General features: G+C 37.4%; 1 protein-coding gene across 9 annotated transcripts in view; it reads left to right on the top strand.

Annotated features, from left to right (window-relative positions):
* The window catches only part of MBNL2 (muscleblind like splicing regulator 2), a 167,572-nt gene that overhangs the window by 43,216 nt on the left and 106,003 nt on the right, over positions 1-18,353 (top strand). For all 9 annotated transcript variants that reach the window (XM_037800522.1, XM_037800517.1, XM_037800519.1 and 6 more), the window contains exon 2: positions 4,000-4,769. In XM_037800522.1, coding sequence (XP_037656450.1) covers positions 4,596-4,769 — 174 coding nt within the window. In that variant the 5' untranslated portion in view covers positions 4,000-4,595. The remainder of the gene's footprint in view (positions 1-3,999; positions 4,770-18,353) is intronic.

The following is an 18,353-nucleotide window of genomic DNA, read 5'->3' as shown; positions in this document are numbered from 1 at the left end:
AGCACTGAGAGAGGCTTAACCAGAGAAAACGGGAAAATCATGTGAGCAGGAGACCCTCCTTCCAGCGCATAGCCCCAAAACTTCTGGGAAAGGAATACGGTGCCTTCATATAATCAGGGCCTTTGCAGGCACATATGGGAACTTTTTGAGAGTTAGGAAAAGGTGCCCTCTCCAGACTGACACATTTTTAACAGGCACCCCTCTGGGCAGATGAAATACAAAACACTGTCCCTTCCTCCAGGCTCACACCTGAGCAATGGGGAATGGAAACCTGGGCGGCATTTTGGCCGGGCCTGGAAGAGAAGCAGGCTTCCTGGCAATGCTACTCAAGCATTCGCTTACTCTTTCCACCCATGTGGCTGCGAGGCTCCTGACGCTGTGCCATTCATCTGGGTTAGTAGCTGCTGGGAGGAAGAAAGCAGGCTTCAGGCCTTTGTAGCGTCTCCACAGGATCCGTACCAGTGAAACCTCTCTCTGGATTCTCTTTAGATGCAAAATAAGGCGGTCTGCGAAATCAGGATTGCTCCAGAAAAGTGGCCCCAAGGGCCTTGTGCCGTGAGCCCTTTTTGATCTCTAAAGCATCTCACTGCTCTCACAGTCTATGTCTGTAGCAGATCCAACCTAGGCCCAATCCTGGTTGTCCATACAGGACTGCAGAGCGAGGAAAAGGGTGAAAGTGGATGTACTCAATAAATATTTTTAGAGCAACTCCTCCTTTTATCACTTGGCATTTGAACGGCACTTTAATATTTACAAAACACTTTTATATTTCCCCTATACTTTGTCCTTTGTGGCAGCAGCCCTGCAAAGTAGGCAGGGACGATTATCAATTTACAGATGAAGACACTGCATCTCAGAGAAATTAAGTGACTTCCCCAAGGTCACAACACTAAGAATGTTAGCAAATGGAGGGCAAGAAGCTGGCCCTTAGGACAGGGTACTTTCCATCGTTCCATAAAATTATGTGTTGGCAGACAGAAGCAATGTAAAAGCCCTTAAGACAGCATTATCCAATAGAAATATAATGTAAGCCACATACATAATTCTAAATGTTCTAGTGGTAAAAGTAGAGATGAAATTAATTTTAATAATAATATTTAACCCAATAAATATTTAAAAGTATGATTCAACATGTAATCAATATAAAACCATATTAATGAGATATTTTATATCCTTTTTTCATACTAATGTCAAAATCAGGATGAAGTTTACATTTCCAGCACATCTCAATTTGGATGCTAAATTTTCATTGAAAATAATCATCTGTATTTTAGATTTCATCAAATTTACAATGGAAAAGGTAGATTCACATATCCAAGTTGTTCCAATCCTACTGAAAAGTTTTCTAGTAACTGAATCTAAGTTCACTTTTTAAGTTATCTTAAAATTATTTAAAAATTAATAAAATTTTAAAATGTAGTTGCTCAGTTATACTACCCACATTTCAAGTGCTTCTGTACTGAACAGTGAGGGTCTAAAACATAACCCCTGCTCTGAGAAATCTGCAGTCCAGTGGATCTAATTAAATGTGTTAGCATATTTTAGTACTCTTTTGGTAACCGTATGAAAAATTGATCTTCTCCGTCCTTATCTTGTCCCATTGTCCATCATTGCTCATCTCCTTTGGTGGTTCAGCCTAACCTACATTGAATCTGCTCTCTCTTCCTGGTCTCCACAATTGGTTGCCCACACCCACTTCTGAAGATGGAGGTTGGGATGGTCAAAAGGAGGCAGAGCCTTTCATAATAGCAGCTGCACAACTTTTAAAATAGGAACAGTGAACAATCTGGGCAAAAGAGTAGATTAATGATAGGTTATGATGGCAATATGTTTACAAAGTTTGCACACTCCTTTCATTCTGGAATGTCTTTGACTCACATGTGACTTGGCTACTCCAAATATTAAAAGCAAGTTTACCTTGATAGTCTTACCATCTAAATTCTACTTGGATTTTCATATTAACTAAAAGTGGGAAACTATTTCTCCCAGGAAAAGTATTTCTTCTTATGTAAAAGTAGAAGCTAATGCATGCACCATTCACCAGAGTTGAAAGCTTTCTTCCTGTGGTTCTCTGAAATGCTTTAGTAATTACTCCTATGTTATCTCTGCTTCTCCTACATGCAAGGCCTTGGGAGAGACTGTGCTGCCTCTGAGCATGTGCTTCTACCTCATCTTTGTTATCCCGTAGTCTGGCTCAGGGCCTGGCACATAGGAGTCAGGTACTCTATTAAACAGTTTGCAAATGTGAACTAAATATGTTCAACTCACAATTTTAAATCTCCTTATTATTAGTGCCGCATCTCCACTGAATAAATGGATAGAAATGCTTCCTTGGCCCTTGCTTTCCTCATTCTTTGTTCTCCACTGGGGTTAGAGGTGGGGAATCAGGTAATGGGAAGCAGGTCTAGGCTGGTCTGTGAAATCTGACCCACAGTAAATTCAGTTACTAAAACTCATCTTCTTAGACTCCTTAACTTAAGCTAGTTGATTTGAGCTGTGTGAACACAGGGCTGCCAAACAGACAAGCAGGAGCCTGTCTGTCTCCCTCAAATATTTTATAATTGAACTTAGGTAGGTGTCATAGCTTTCAAGGTTGCCAATTTTCTTAAGCGTGCATACAATTAAAACACTTACAAACACTTTTACTAACAAGGAAAAGAATGATTGGGATGAAGTAGTATTTCTCGTTAATCCCAAGAGATGTCCTGCGAAAGGAATGTTCCATGATCAGATAGGCTTGAGAGATACCACTGCAGCTCTTCCCCCGTGAGACTCATCAGGCAGACAGCACTCTCAGGGCTGAGGAAAGCCCTACTGCAAAGGAACTTGGTGTAACCTGGAGTTAACAAAATTTAACTGACTGTGGGACCTACTTTTTGGGGGAACTCTTGTAAACATCTTAAGAATTATTGCTCTTGGGACTTATTTGGTACATGCTGATTTAAAATAATCTACTTCACTCTTCATTAAATTCTTAGACTTTTTTTTAGGAGGACATCAAGGCTAAACAAGTATGTAAGGTAGCTTGTGGCATAAATGACTTATGAAAATCACAAACCTCTGGTATTTAGTCTTTTATTGATGCTTGACTCAATGATGTTAAAATTTCTAATGCTTTAATAATTTGTTATCCTTGAAAAAATTAAAAGAAATGAATTATGTTTATTTAGGAATCTGAATTTTCTAACGATATTTTTGCTGTAGATGTGTGATTTTACTCCTGTATTCCATAGAAGAAAGCATTTTTAGATGGTGACTCAGTTAAAAACTAAACACTAACATGCATTCACTCATTTAGTCAGTCAGTGAGGCAGTCATCAGTTAAATCAGTCAATGATATATTTGTTCAACTCCTATTTTTGAGGACCTAATTGATGTCATTAGTGATACAGAAATGAAAAATACAAACACTGGTTCTTGACCTCATAGTGCTTACAGTCTGTAGGGGGAAAACTAACATTAAACAAGTCAAAACAATCAAGAGGAAGTATTGAGGGATCTGAGAATAAATATCAGGGGGCTCCTACCTCTCCATTTCTAAGTCTAAATCTCTGAAAACGAGAAAGGATGTTAAATCACATTTCATCCAAAATGACAATATCTTTATTATGCAGGAGAGATATATCCCAAATAATTGTTTAGAGCCTTTCCAACAATAAAATCAATGGCCAAAATGTGAAATTAATTGGAAACCACAGTTCTAATACACTGTTTTGGCGATTAAGCACATCACATAGAACTGTTTCAGAGTGCCTAATTAATGTGTCTGCCACGCTCATCTGTTTGAGTCATTCTTAACTTTTGGATTGCTGCCTAGATTATTTCTGCAGTACAGTTTCAGTTGCGTATTCCTGTTTTTAAAAAATGCATAACTTTCCTCATTATGCTCAAAGCTCTGTAAACTGAACTTTTGCAAATTTTAGATAAGGGCTATATAGTTTTTAAAGTGCTGATTCCATGAATTTTGATGTAAACTGATACTTTATTTGTGTTTTGTAGGTTGATGATTTAAAAGTGCCTTGTGAGGTCAATTCTACTGGAAACTGCAGCCTGGAAGCTTTCTTGGTTTTGTTTTGTTTTGTTTTGTTTTTTGGTTGAATACATGGTACCCTGACCTTATGAGTGGATGAAGATACCTCACTTGTCTGACTTTGCCAATCGCTTGATTTCAGAACTTAAAGGGTGGAGGGAAAAAAAAAAAATCTTGTGAAACTATGAACATCTGAGTGGTTTATTTTCCAGCATCGTCGATAACTATAAGCATCAGAAGTAAATATTCTCCCAAGGAGTGCCATGCTATTGAAGTCACTTTATTAAAAACAGTCAAGAGACTTGGACGTTTACAGCCAGAGATGACATTGAGCATGCTTTTATCGCGGCCCGCAGTCTTCAAGTGGGGCATATTGATTGATGAGTGACTGCCTGCTGATAAGTTCTCTTCTCATTCTGTTTTGTGGATTGGGCTTCATAAAGCAATTTATCACTTACCTTAAGAGTTACATGTAGGATTTTTCACAATAGTTTTGGAATTATTGGAACTTGAATTGATATCATCATTTAACGGAAACTAAAAAAATCCAACTTACTTTTTCATCATGGCTTTGAACATTGCCCCCGTCAGAGATACAAAATGGCTGACATTAGAAGTGTGCAGACAATATCAAAGAGGAACTTGCTCACGTTCTGATGAGGAATGCAAATTTGCTCACCCCCCCAAAAGTTGCCAGGTTGAAAATGGAAGAGTAATTGCCTGCTTTGATTCCCTAAAGGTAAGAGAATGCATTTTATGTGTCTTTTCAATCCACATTGGACTTTTAAACAGAATGGTTTTCATTGAACTTTTACAGAAGTTGAGTGATTGTGTTTAGATTCTGTTTTCTTGTTTGTGGTGACTATTGGGAGAATTTCATTTCAATTTTTTCATTTCAGGTATTTATAAATTTTTTACTTATCCATGTTGAAATAAAAAATACATGAGAGTATATTTCTAGTCTGTCATGACATTCATGTACCCAAGAGTTTTAAATCAAAGTCTGCCTTATGACAACTGAAGATAAATATTTTATTAACATTTGATCTTCTGGAGGTTATATAAAGGTGAAGAAATTGAATCTGTCACTTTATGTGTCAGCTACGCTGACTCAACTCTTGAAGAATTTTCTACTCTTGTGGCTTTCTTTCTTGACCAAGGGCTTCCTAAAATACTTCATAATAGGTTTTTTATTCTCTATGAAACTTTGTCATGGCAAACAGAAATTAAGTACATACTCAACACTCCTTGAGAACCCACTGTGTGTGAGTTATTAACATCCTCTACTGTCTGGTAGGAAAAATACAGCACATCAGCAAATAACTATAATGCAAGGTAGAAAGGGTCAAGTGCCTTAAGGTGGGATAGAGAGACTTCTACAAGAGTCCAGAGAAGAGAGAGCTGACTTCCAGCTGACAGTTTTAAGGAATGTTTTCAAGGTTGTGGCACCTGAGTTGGATACTGAAGTTGGATATAGTTAAAGAGATGGGGAATTATAATGAAAGAACTAGTTGAAAGAAGTGGGTTGAGTGTGGGATTATAATTTTGGGGGGCTTGTTTTGCACTACCATTATAATGCAATGAATCCCAGATTATCAAGGACAGTCCTAAGGTGATAATGATATTGTTTTCAATAGAGATAAGTAAAATATATAGCTAAAAAGAGTTTATTGTTTACAACTTTGCACGACTTTATATAAATAACTTTACCAAAGAGTTAAACAAAATGGTCCATGTTCTTGATATTGATTTGGGAAATCACAGTGTTGTGAGTTTACATGGTAGTGACTTTAGTCTATTGTTGGGTGTTGAAGGGAAAGAGTATACCTGGGAAAATTTCCTCTTAAGAGTCAAAAATTATGTCTTCTAAGTCAAGTTCTTATAAACATAAGACTTCAAATCTTACATTTAGTATATCTTAAAGGGAAAAATCATCTATCACTAAAAGCAGAATACATTCATAGCCTAACTGAAGTCTTTCAAAGGTTAAAATTTGAAAAAATTAGTTCTGTAATATTTAATTAATTACCCTATTTTATTCCTTTTTTATTGTAATAGGTTTATTAGACTAGACTTTAAATTTATAAATCATTTTCTTTAAAAAAAATGAATATGTAAATAAATAAAAAATTCATATAAATTATAACAGTATAAACACATCTACATATTAGTATTTCATTTTGCTTTTAGTCAAAAAAAAAAGCAAATACATATTTGCCTTATGATTATCACCAATGGAAACATTCACTTTAAAAATAAATGTAGATTAAAAACTAGAACATAGCTTCAAGATATGGAAGCAGGTCAAAGATGAGAAATGAATTTTCCAGGTCATCCCCTCCTCATTTAATTAACCCAAGTCTTCTCTGGTTTGATATTTAATATTAAATGTCACTATCTTGGCAATTTTCTTAAAACTTTATATTGTTTAAACTAGTTAGGAAAATATGGAAAAATATTCCCAGCCTATTACTGGTAATTATTTCCTTAATATCAACAGGACAGCAGCTCCCAGATTATAACTCACTATATCAGTGTTTATTCACCAAGACCACAATCGTTTGATCTAGTCAACAAAGGATCAAGCACAAGTATGTATAGGTGTAAAACTATGAATGAAGCCATAAGAATATTTAACACCATTCAAATAAAAAGACACTTAAAAAAGTCACTTTCAGGAGTGTCTAAAAGGAAAATTTTCAAGAGTTTACATAGCTACCTACTGCCTCAAGTTATCAGTTTACTTTTAGAAATGTAAAATTTAGGTTATTTAATATGAGTATGGTATATATTTTTAAATTGTCAAACTAAAACAATGTGAATAGAGCTCATAGACACTGGAGTCAGACAGACCTGAGTTTAAATACCTGCTCAACAACCTCCTAGCTGTGGGTAAGTTATTTATAACTTCTTAGCTTTGTGCCCTCATCAGTAAAATGATGAATGTGTCACCAGTGAAATGGCTAAAGTATGCATAGTGCCCAGCAAGGTTGTTCCAAGGATTACAAATAATAAGGTCAAAGTCCTTAAAAAAGAGCCTGGCAAATAAAAAGCTGTCAAAAATAGTAACTAAAGAGAAAAATGATGATGATGATAATGAAACTGCTTGTTTTATTTCATTATATATATATACACACACACAAATACAGCATTATCCAATGGAATAAGCATGCGATAGTAGCGAGAACAGGCAAGGGCTTTGAAGTCAGACGGACCTGGGCTTGAATGGGTCCTGGCTAGGACACATGCAAAGTATATAATTTGAGACATGTTATTTTACTTCCCTGCCCTCAGTTTCCTGTTATATAAAATTGATATAATAATTCCCACTTCATAAGTTTCTTCAAAGACTAAATGACTTAAGATCTGCCAGATGCTTGCACAGGGCCAGACATATGAGGGGCTAGTAATGTTCATTTCTTTCCCTTCATAATAAAGTAAATTATCAGGTTGATATATTGATTTTGATGATCACCTTTAAAGGCAAGGCATCCTATCTCTGAAGATCTGTTGTTTGTATCTCAGTCATACAAATTAGTCCTGAAACTAAAAGAAATCAGGTGGAGCAGACATTATTTTGGTTGCTATTATTTATAACAAGATATTTTTCTGTAAATAGTGTGGGTTATTTATTTGTTTTTTTTAAGTGTGAAAGGAATTCTTGTTGGCCTGTTAGTATAGAGAAAAGTTGACTGTGAGCCTAAGGCAGTCTCTTTTTTTTTTTATGTTGTTTGTATACATGAATAAACTTTCAATACGTACATTCTAAACATATTGTGGGTGTTTACAAAGAGAGTTGCTGAGGTCTTTGGAGTTGTACATATATAAATACTTTAATAAAAGATGTTTCAGAAAGTATAGCAGAATTCTTACAGTGACCTTTGTATATTGTTTACAACTGTGACCTCGTCGCGTTTTATGTGAAACCATTGGGCATGCAAGCATCTGTGATTTTGTTGTTTTTGTTACAGTATTATGGCAAACAATGGACATTCAAAAAAAATTTTCAGGAAGGCAAGATTACATTCAAGAACACTATGTTACACAAGATAGGTTAACTTAACAAAAAGCAAATTGTTTCATTGGCAACTAACTTCCCTGGAACAAAGGCCTTGGCCAAATTACCCCATTTCTGACACCTTGATAATCCATAAAATATTTCCCCTCATGACTGAGATGTTTGAGATTTTTCTTTTCAGGTCCTTTTCCCTGTAACTGATAGGAATTATCACTGTTGTGCAAACTGAAACCATTCGAGAAGGAATTAATTAACTTTATTGCTTATTAAGACTTAAGGTTTCATTATTCACCACTTTCACCAGGTAATTAGTGTATTAGCTTAAGCATCTGAATATAAACATCTTAAAAAAGAAAAACTATTTTAAAATTATATTGCTGATTTTGGTTTTAAAAAAAATACTTCTAGAGTATTTGGGAAAGTATTTGTAGACCTTACATAATCCTTCACAGCAACAATTAGTTCAAAGACAAAGTGATCCTATTAATACCTACATCAGATGGTTCAAGACCTTCCAGGAGCTTCCTGTCTTGCCCAGTGATGACCAGTCCTTAGAATGGTTGTCTGGGCCTTGTGAGATCTGCTTCCCATCCCAGCCACTCTGACTTCATTTCTACCACCGTCCTTTCATCCAAGCCACTCCAGCCACATGCCCTCCCTGCTGTCCCCTGAATAGGCATAGTTGGGGCTTTTGATCTTGTTCTGTGCTTCAGGCTTCTGCTTAAAAATGCTAACTTCTTACTGTATACTTACTGCCCACCTTATTTAAATAGTAATCCCTCCATCTCTGGGACCCCATTTCCTTCTTACCAAGCTCTACTGTTCTCCCTAGCTTTTGTTCATTAGCTATCTCTCTCCTCCACCTCACCAGAATGTAAGCTCCATGTGGATAGGGAGTTTGTCTGTTTGTCCACTGTGGTATCCCCAATGCCTAGAACAGTGTATTGCACACAGTAGATGCTCAATACATATTTATTGAATGATAGAGCATGTTCATCAGAAAAGTATTCAAGCCTCCTAGGTCTGCCACATAAGGTTGCACAAGTCATACACTGCACACCAGAGGCGGCCTTCTCATCATACTCTGTGTCATTGGTGCCCCTTGGAATTGTGCAGTACACAACCTATGCAGCTATGTGCTGTGGCCCTGTTCTCAGTATCCCAAAAGATTTCAAAATCCGGGAGCTCTGTGCAGAAATTATGAGACCCAGTGTAACTTTGGTAGTATAATCCAACATTGAAAATTTGACAAATAAATCATTTGATTTTCCCTGGAGGGTATTCAAGCTGCAATTGACAAAGGGAAATGGCTTTTTAAAACTCTTCCATTTTTTCTCAATTTCAAAAATGTAAAAAAATAGGTCATGCCCATTTGCCTATGGAATGCTGGCTATAATTTGGCTGATGGTAAATAAATTTTAGTCTTCATATGTATGGATTACAATTTCACAATTAAAAGTGGTAGATATGTGGTCATTTTGGACAGTACTTAAAAACATATCATAAAATGTACCAGAACATGTAATTGGCCTTGACCTTAACTTTGTGTTTTTGAGTTGTTCCTGGACTCTTAAATAGAGGATAATTCTTTGCAGAAATTGCTTCAGTGTTTTCTAAATTACATGTATAATTTTGGCCTCTTTTGTAAATATAATAGGCAGTTTTTTATTATTGATAGTAATCATTGTGGTAGTATAGAGCCTATCATATGTCAGGCTTGTTTCATGAATTATCTGTTTATTGCAACAACTCTGTACAGTATGTATTATTAAATCAGTTTTACAGATGTGCATGTGGGTTCAAAAACTCTAGTTACTCAGTTGTAACTACCAAATTTGTCAATGGTAGAGAAGGAGCTTGATCCAGGGTAAGTGCAACTCCAAACCCAGTACTATCCATTGCCTCTTCCTAACTCCTATTCCAGAATAAATCATTGATGCAGTTAATTATAAAATTCCTAATAGCTATAATATCCATGGTTAACAAGTTTAACATATTGAAATGCAAAAAAAAAAAAAAAAAACTTCTGAAATAGAAGTCCTCAGGAATTAACCTGTTTAGGTAGTAGAAATTTAAATATTTTAAAAAAGAGAGAGAAACTACAAAAGAAAGCAAGGCACGTGTTGTGTTTACTTTTGTTTGTATCTGTATACAAATATTATACAATCACTTATGAGATCTCAGTAACAAAAATGGTTTTTGTCCAAGGCATTGGTATGTGTGTGTACCCATATGATTCTGCAATGTACAAATCGGCTTTAGGATTTAATGAAGCGTAGGAGAGGTTCAGACTTCAAGGATTCTTGAACCCCACCAGTTGTACTTCTTCTAAAAGAGGTCCTTTTTCCTACCATCTGACTTCTGCCCTCCCAGTAAAAAATAACCACTTCCCCTATCATGCCCTCCCTAGACCCTATTCAGAACTCCATGTAAGAATTTACTCTTGCAAGTTCATGTCCCAGTATGAGCTTATAAGTTTCCAAGGAATTCTGATTGTGTCTTATTCATCTTTTACCCCAGCACCTAGCATGGCCTCTGGCATGTGGTAGAAACTCAATAATAAACACTCAAACAAGTTAACAAAAGAATTCCCACAACTTTTCAAGATGGACTTACTGACGATTATGAATCATCTCCAGACTCCCAAGCCTCTTTGCATTACTGTTCATCATTTTCTTTAACATCACTGATTCATTGCACCAGCTTGCAGCTTCTCCTTGGAATTCTCTCCTGCTAGGGTGTTTCTCTAGTTCTCCTACCATGCTAACCTTCCTATTTTATCTCTAATGCCATCTCTTCTTCCCCTTGCTCCCTAGTAGTGGACACTCTCTGAGACTCAATATTTGCCTTTTCTATTTCAAGTTCAGTGATCAGTTCTGAGAGTTTATCTGCATTCACAATTCAGTTCCCACCTTTGTGCCAGTGGATCCCAAATCTGGATGTGTGTCCCTTCCTTCCAACTCTGCGTCTCTACCTGCATACTGAACATTCCCATCTGAGTGGCCTACTGTGACCTCCAGTTCAATATATCTAAACACAGACTCTTCACCCTGTCCCCCCTCCAAGCCACTCCTCGTTCTCCAGGCACAGTGCCTTAATTTGATCTTAAAGCATTGACCAAAACTATGGAATCATTACCCAGAAAAGTGCCAATACTTACACATTACTGCAATCTCAAGATCTCAAGGGTTTCCTGTTTGCCACAAAGACAAACTATTACTGCAAGTTAAGAAATCCTGATCTCAGGAGGTCTGAAACATTATAGTGGGCACAAGAAGGTCAGAGGGTCATTTGCAGACATTTCACAAATTTTCCTATGGCCAAGATTAGCACTAAATCCTACTAGTAAGTTATTCTATGCTAGGTAAGGAGATACAGTTAGCTTTCAGGACAAGAGGAGGGCCATTACTGCCTGTCTGAGAGCAGGTTGAATCCATTTTACTGCCTGTAGTGAGCAAACGAATGAGGATTCTCAAGGGGTTAGGCGTCCACCCAAATGTCTAACTTAGGGATAGCACACACCCGGTATCACCATACCACTTTTCTGGGGATACAGCTTCCACCAGCAAGATGTCTGTATTCTGATCCAGTTTCAAATGAAAAGTTAGACAAGATAATCTCTAAATATAGAAAACATCAGAAATCAATCACTGTAGTCTTATTTAATGAGCCCAAATTAGGTTCCAGAATGTATGTCTACACAGTGCTAAGAATAGTCACTAGCCATCACTGGAGCTGGCAAAGAAGAGGTGGCTTTAAAACTCCAGGGAGTCTTTGGTGCTGAGTCAAAGGAGGAATGATGATAAACTGACATTGTATGATTACAAGTCTGTGGTGAAAATGTGCAAGAATAGATAGATAATTCATGGAGAAAACTGGCAAAACTTATTTTCACCTAAAAACTAATGGGGAAAAATATCGATTTTAATTTTAATTATATTCTTTAATAATTAGTTTGTTACTTACCTTGTCTTAGGCAGTGAAGCTAAGGTTTGTTAGTTTAGCATATAGTTCTTATTAAACCATTTCTCATCAGAGTTTAAGGAAATTGAAATATTATCACGTTTAAGGATTTAGTTAATCTTCTATTTTTTTTCTAAAAATGGAGATAGTACTAGTTTTGTCAGTAACCTGCTTTTTTCAGTCAAACTCTTATTTTCATTTTAGAGATTTCTAATACAAAGACATAGCAGGAAGCAAATAATTAAAAGAATTCTTTGTTGCACATAACCTTAACTCATTTCATCTCTCTGGGCTCCAGTTTCCTCACCAGTAAGTATTTGTTCACTTGTTCAACCATTCATTCATTCATTCATTCCTCTTGAATTATACAAAAGGGCAAACTCAAAAATGCAGGAACCAGGCAGGAAATAGGAATGAGAGACTTGGCTCTCAGAGTTGGGGATACATAGGGAATGCTGGAGACTTTGGCAAACAAACTGAAGAGCACATAACCCCTCTAGTCACGTCAGCTGCCACTCAGCAACAGACAAGTATTACCTGCCTCATGGGAAGCCAGATGATTTTTTAAAAAGAACCAAGGATTCAAATTTGATGTGAAGTTTCCCAATTTCTAAATCTTAGCAATCAATTAAAATATTTCAAACACTGCAGGTCAAACAAAACACAAAACACATCTACAGGGCAGAAACAACCTGCAGATAGCCACTTTTAACTTCTGACATAAACAAATAAATGAATACTGATCATGCAACCAGTGCTGGTAAACAACAGGAATATAACAGCGTACACCACTTCTTCCATCAATAGAGATAACTGAGGGCAGAGCGAATGTATAAACTGCTCTTAATCATCCTTGAAAGATGTTCTTCATGTGGCTTCAGTTTTTCTCTGACCTCACTGGCCGTCCTTTCTCTGTCTCCTTTTCGGAATCTTTCTCCTTCTCCTGACCTTTTGGTGCCGGAGCCCCTCTAGGCTGAGTCCCTGAAGGTCTTCTCTATCTCTCCTCCCACCCCCAGTGGAACCCTTACTCTTCTGACAGCTCACCAAACATGTTTCTGCCTAGGGCCTTTGTACTTGCTGGTCCAGCTACCAGAAAACAGGACTCCCTAGGTGATTTCATCCAATCCAGTGACCATAAACATTTTCTATATGCTGAACATTTCTCAATATGTATCTCCATTCCTCATCTCTTCCTGAACTCTAGACTCATGCATTCAATTGCCAACATGACATCTCTACTTGGATATTTAAATGACATCTCAAATTTAATATTGTCCACTAACAAGTTCTTAATTCCCCTTCAATCAGCTGCTCCCAGTGCACCCAGTAGACGGTACCATTCATTCAGTTGATCAGATCAAACATCTTGAAATCTGGCTTAATTCCTCTCTCACCACCATATCCAATCCAGAATATATCCTAGATCTGAGCACTTTTTAGCACTTCTATCATGACTACCCTGGTTTAAAGCACCATGATGTCTCACATGGACCATTACAATCGTCTATAATAGGTTTCACTTTTGTCACTCCCTGCTCCAGCAGACAGAGTGATCCTTTTAAAACATAACTCAGAGCATGTCACTCCCTTGCTCAAAACCCTCCAATAACTTTCCATTACACTTATAAAATCCAAGGTCCCTTAAAGCCTTATGTGACCTTATGTGACCTTAAGCCCCAGAAATCTGCCCCCCACTCCCCACCCCCCATCCTTTGTGCTCAGTCACACTGGCTTCTTTGCTCTTTGGAAACTTTGCATTTGCTAGTCCCTCCACTTGGAATGCTCTTCCCCCAGGTGATCACAAGGCTCATTTCCTCACTTTAGTCAGGGCTTTGCTTACATGTCACAAATCCATCCACAGAAGCACCCCCAGAACTTACTCTTCTGTGGTATTATCTATCTACATGTCTCTTCATTATCTGTCTCCTCCAGTAGAATGTAAGGCTGTAGGGCAGGGCTTTCCTTGCTCTATACTTGAGCCTGCCGTCAGTTAGATGTTCAGTCATATTTTTAAGTGAATAAATATGTTCTTAAATCCAAAACTTTTAGATACAACTCTTCCAACAAAATTCAAATCCCTTTCCAGGCTACCTATTACTAAATTTATTCCGTTAATATAGTGACAGAAAAAAAAGTTAAAGGCTTTGTACAAATAAGACTCTTCAGTTTACAACTTGTGATGTCTAATTCTTTGTCAACTTCGCTAAGCTATAGTATTCAATATTTTAATCAAACTCTAATTTTGGTGTTGCTGTGAAGATGTTTTGTAGATGTGGTTAACATCTACAATCAACTTACTTTAAGTAAAGCAGCTCACCCTTGATAATGTGGGTGGGCCTTATCCAATCAGTTGAAGGACCATGAAAGATTTTGCTGAGATGAATTTCTGTTTCAAGACTACAGCATCAACTCCTGCCAGAGTTTCCAGCTTGCTGGCCAACCTAAGACCTCAGACAGGAGCAAAATCCTGGACTGATATACAACTCAAAAGGGGTTTATGGGTCATGTTCATGTTCATCGCTGTCCTAACAGGTCACAGGAAAGCCTGCCCACCTGTGTAACCTAAGAGCTATGAAAGTTCATGGAGTGGCTTGTTGGGCCACTGTTGTCAACTCAGCAGTTCTCAAATGCCAGGCCACAGACTGATGCTGAGTTTGACAAAGTTTTTGATAATCTGCTATAAAATAAGGACACTGAAGCAAGTTTTTTCATGAAGCTTATTAAATTTAACAGTTGTTTTTTTATCCCGAGATTGTTTTCCTCCTTTTTTTCTGATGATTACATTTCTTTCTTTTATAAAATGATTCTTAATAGATGAGTTTTATTGTTCTTTTTATCTTAATGTCCTTATGTAGCAAAATAAAAAGTGGGCGACTCTGTCTGTTTCCCACTCTTCTTAGTAAATATTACTGTTCCATAAAATTCAAAGGTAGGGACCCGCCGTCCATACTCCTTGGCCTGAAGTACGTCCCCCCACCCCAGGGTCACTCCTTTGAGTCATACACACAGATGGGCTTTGTCATAAGAAAATCCACGTATTACCTCAGAGGGCCCTAGAACTTTCTCAAGCCTTTCTTTGCCAGCAAATTAGCACAGATTGCCCCATCAAATAAGCTAATTTACATTTTGAAGGAGAAAAGACCTGAGACCTTGAGACACAGAATATGTGTGTTTCAGCACGCAGGAGCAAGTCCCCAAGAGGCCGAGGGCAGCAAGCTAGGCAATGCAAGGTAAACCACGGCAGGGGGGTGGACCCCTGGGGTGGAGAGACCAGGGTTGTTCAGGAGGAACTGCACCAATGATGAACTTCATCAATTTTATCATTCTCCCATGAACTGACCCTGCCAATACTAAATAGCATATTCTTTCCAGTTGGTTTGATTCAATTTCCTCTGGCTAAGGGATTATAGTATGGCATGTATTACTCTTTCTCAGCACTTTCATGGCCAAGAATAAAAAAACTGATAACTCTAAGGATAAGCCCTTCCCCTGAACACTGACCTTTTGGAGTGTGGGAGTGAGTAGATCTTGACATACTTATTTGGATCAAACTTAGCTAATCATCCTGTCTGACCAACTAGCATTTTCAGATTATGACTGATATCCCTGTTTTCTTATGCCTGTGGTTGTATTCCCCTAATGAATAGTCAGCCCCATAGAAGATGAGATATTGCCAAGGGAAGGAGGAAAGGAAAATGTTGCAAAAGATTTAACCTAGTTAAAACAAAATGATTAAAATTCCATGTGAGACCAAGGGAAGAGGTGTTTAGTTGGTGCAAGATCTATATTTCCTAAATAATTTAACTTACACAGTTCATTCAAATACCATAATTACATGAAACTTTTAATAGGAAATGAGACCTGGTAGGTTAGTATAGGTTAGTGTGAAATAGCGACACATCCCAAAGTAATTTGGACAGAGAATAAAAATATATATGCAGGGCCTTCCTGAGGAGCTGGGGGAGAAATGCAGAAGTATTGGGCTTCCTCACCTGGATTGCTGCTGATGTTCTCACAAACATCGAGGACTGGCAGTTTGATGTGACGAGCCCTCTATCACAGGACTTGCCCTTATGAAGCTCATCACTGCAAAGGAGAGGCTAAACCTGCTTATAATTGTGCCTAAGAATCTCCCCCTGAGTACCTCTTTGTTTCTCAGATGTGGCCCTCTCTCTCTAGCTAAGTCAACTTGGTGGGTGAACTCACTGCCCTCCCCCCTACATGGGATCTGACTCTCAGGGGTGTAAATCTCCCTGGCAACAAGGGATATGAATCCCGGGGATGAATCTGGACCTGACATCCTGGGATTGAGAACATCTTCTTTATCAAAAGGGGAATGCAAAATGAAACAAAATAAAGTTTCAGTGGCTGAGAGATTCCAAATAGAGCCGAGAGGTCACTCTGGTAGGCATTCTTATGCACAATATAGATAACCCTTTTTAGGTTTTAATGCACTGGAATAGTTAGAAGAAAATACCTGAAACTATCAAACTGCAACCCAGTAGCCTTGACTCTTGAAGACGATTGTATAGCAATGTAGCTAACAAGGGGTGACAGTGTGATTGTGAAAGCCTTATGGATCACACTCCCTTTATCCAGTGTATGGATGGATGAGTAGAAAAATGGGGACAAAAAACTAAATGAAAAATAGGGAGGGGGGGGTTGGGTGTTCTTCTTTACTTTTATTTTTTTTTCTTATTTTCACTTTTTCTGGTACAAGGAAAATGTTTAAAAAATAGATTGGGGTGATGAATGCACAACTATATGATGGTATTGTCAACAACTGATTGTACACTTTGGATGACTGTATGGTATGTGAATATATCTCAATAAAATTGAATTTAAAAAAACAAAAAAAAATAACTAGATTTAACTTTGAACATCTTTATATTTCATTTAAATTACCATCATCTTACTGGTGCATTTCTTATTCTTAAAACAAAGATTTCTTATAATTGTTACCCAATAAGTGATGTGGGTGATAACGTATATTAGTAGTCAATCTTAATATAAAAAATTATTTGTTGAAAAGTAGACTAGAATATATATATATAGATTTTTTTTTTATCCCCATCTGGTCCACATCTCAACTCTCATTCCAAGTAATATTTCAAGTGTCCCAGCCCTTAGTAAAATTATTAATAATGACACTAAGCATATCATTTCCATGCCTGCCATGAAAATAAGCACTGACCCAGATGCTCAGGATCTAAAATTAATCAGCACCAGCCCTCATTTGAGAAATGTAATTCACATAGCCTCTCTTTTATATTCCCATAGGACACTCGGTTGTTAACAGGGGTTTGGATGGCTGGAAATTATTAGAGATAGCAAAATTCTTAATGAAGAACTCTAGTAGATTCAGTACTTTCTGAGTAGTATATAAAGCTGAGGAGAAAGAAATTTCACATCCTGGAGAACTTCCAAATATTGTTATTCATTTATTCATTCTACAAGTAGTTATTGAGCTGCTACTAAGTGCCAGGCACTATGTTTGGTGCTTAAATAAGAGACAGGGACCTTGTCTTATGGAACTTACACACTAGCCAGGGAAACAACCACAACAAAATAAAAAACTAAAAAAAAAATAAAAAATAAAAAATAAAATAATTACAGTTTATCAAAAGTGTTATTCATTTGAGTAACATTAACTGATTCCCATTGGCATTGGGCCAAACACTAGAAATATAGCATGGTGAAAAACAGGTATGTTTCATGACCTCATGGTGTCTTCATTCTAATGAAAGTAACAAGAAACAAACCTGGAGAAACACCACTACCTCCACCCGCTTCCAAAAAAAATGAGTTACCTATAAACAGAGAGAAGCACTAGAAAGGAAATAAATAAAGTGCTAAGATAGAAAACAATATGTGATCTGGGAAGAATATATACAGAAAGTGTGGCCTGAGGGTGCTTTCTCGAAGGAGTTCCTATTTAAGCTTAGAGCTGAAGAATGAGAAGGCAGCTATGTCAGAAGAGCTTTCTAGACAAAGAGAAAAGAGAGCCTTGAGATGAAAGCCCTTGGTCAATTCCTGGGAACAACAGGCCAGTGTGACGAGAGCATGCTCTGATGGTGGGGAAAGGACCACAGACAACTCTTGAGAGAGAAAGTATATAGGCCACAGGTAGGAGCTTGAATTTGATGCTAAGTGCTAAGATTTAAGCAAGGGGATAGCATGCTCTGATTTGTCTTGTGAGAAGGTTATTCTTCCTGCCTGTAGTCAGAGTTGCAGCAGGAGCCAGGAGATCAGTTAGGGAGCCTTTGTGTAGTCCAAATAATGGACTAGATAGGGTGGTGGCAGCAGAGATAGAGAGAAGCATGAAGATTTAAAATATATTTT

The sequence above is a fragment of the Choloepus didactylus genome, chromosome 12 (genome assembly GCF_015220235.1).
Source record: "Choloepus didactylus isolate mChoDid1 chromosome 12, mChoDid1.pri, whole genome shotgun sequence".
Classification (NCBI taxonomy): domain Eukaryota; kingdom Metazoa; phylum Chordata; class Mammalia; order Pilosa; family Megalonychidae; genus Choloepus; species Choloepus didactylus.
Note: the sequence above shows the minus strand (reverse complement) of the source record. Positions and strands in the feature narration are given on the sequence as shown.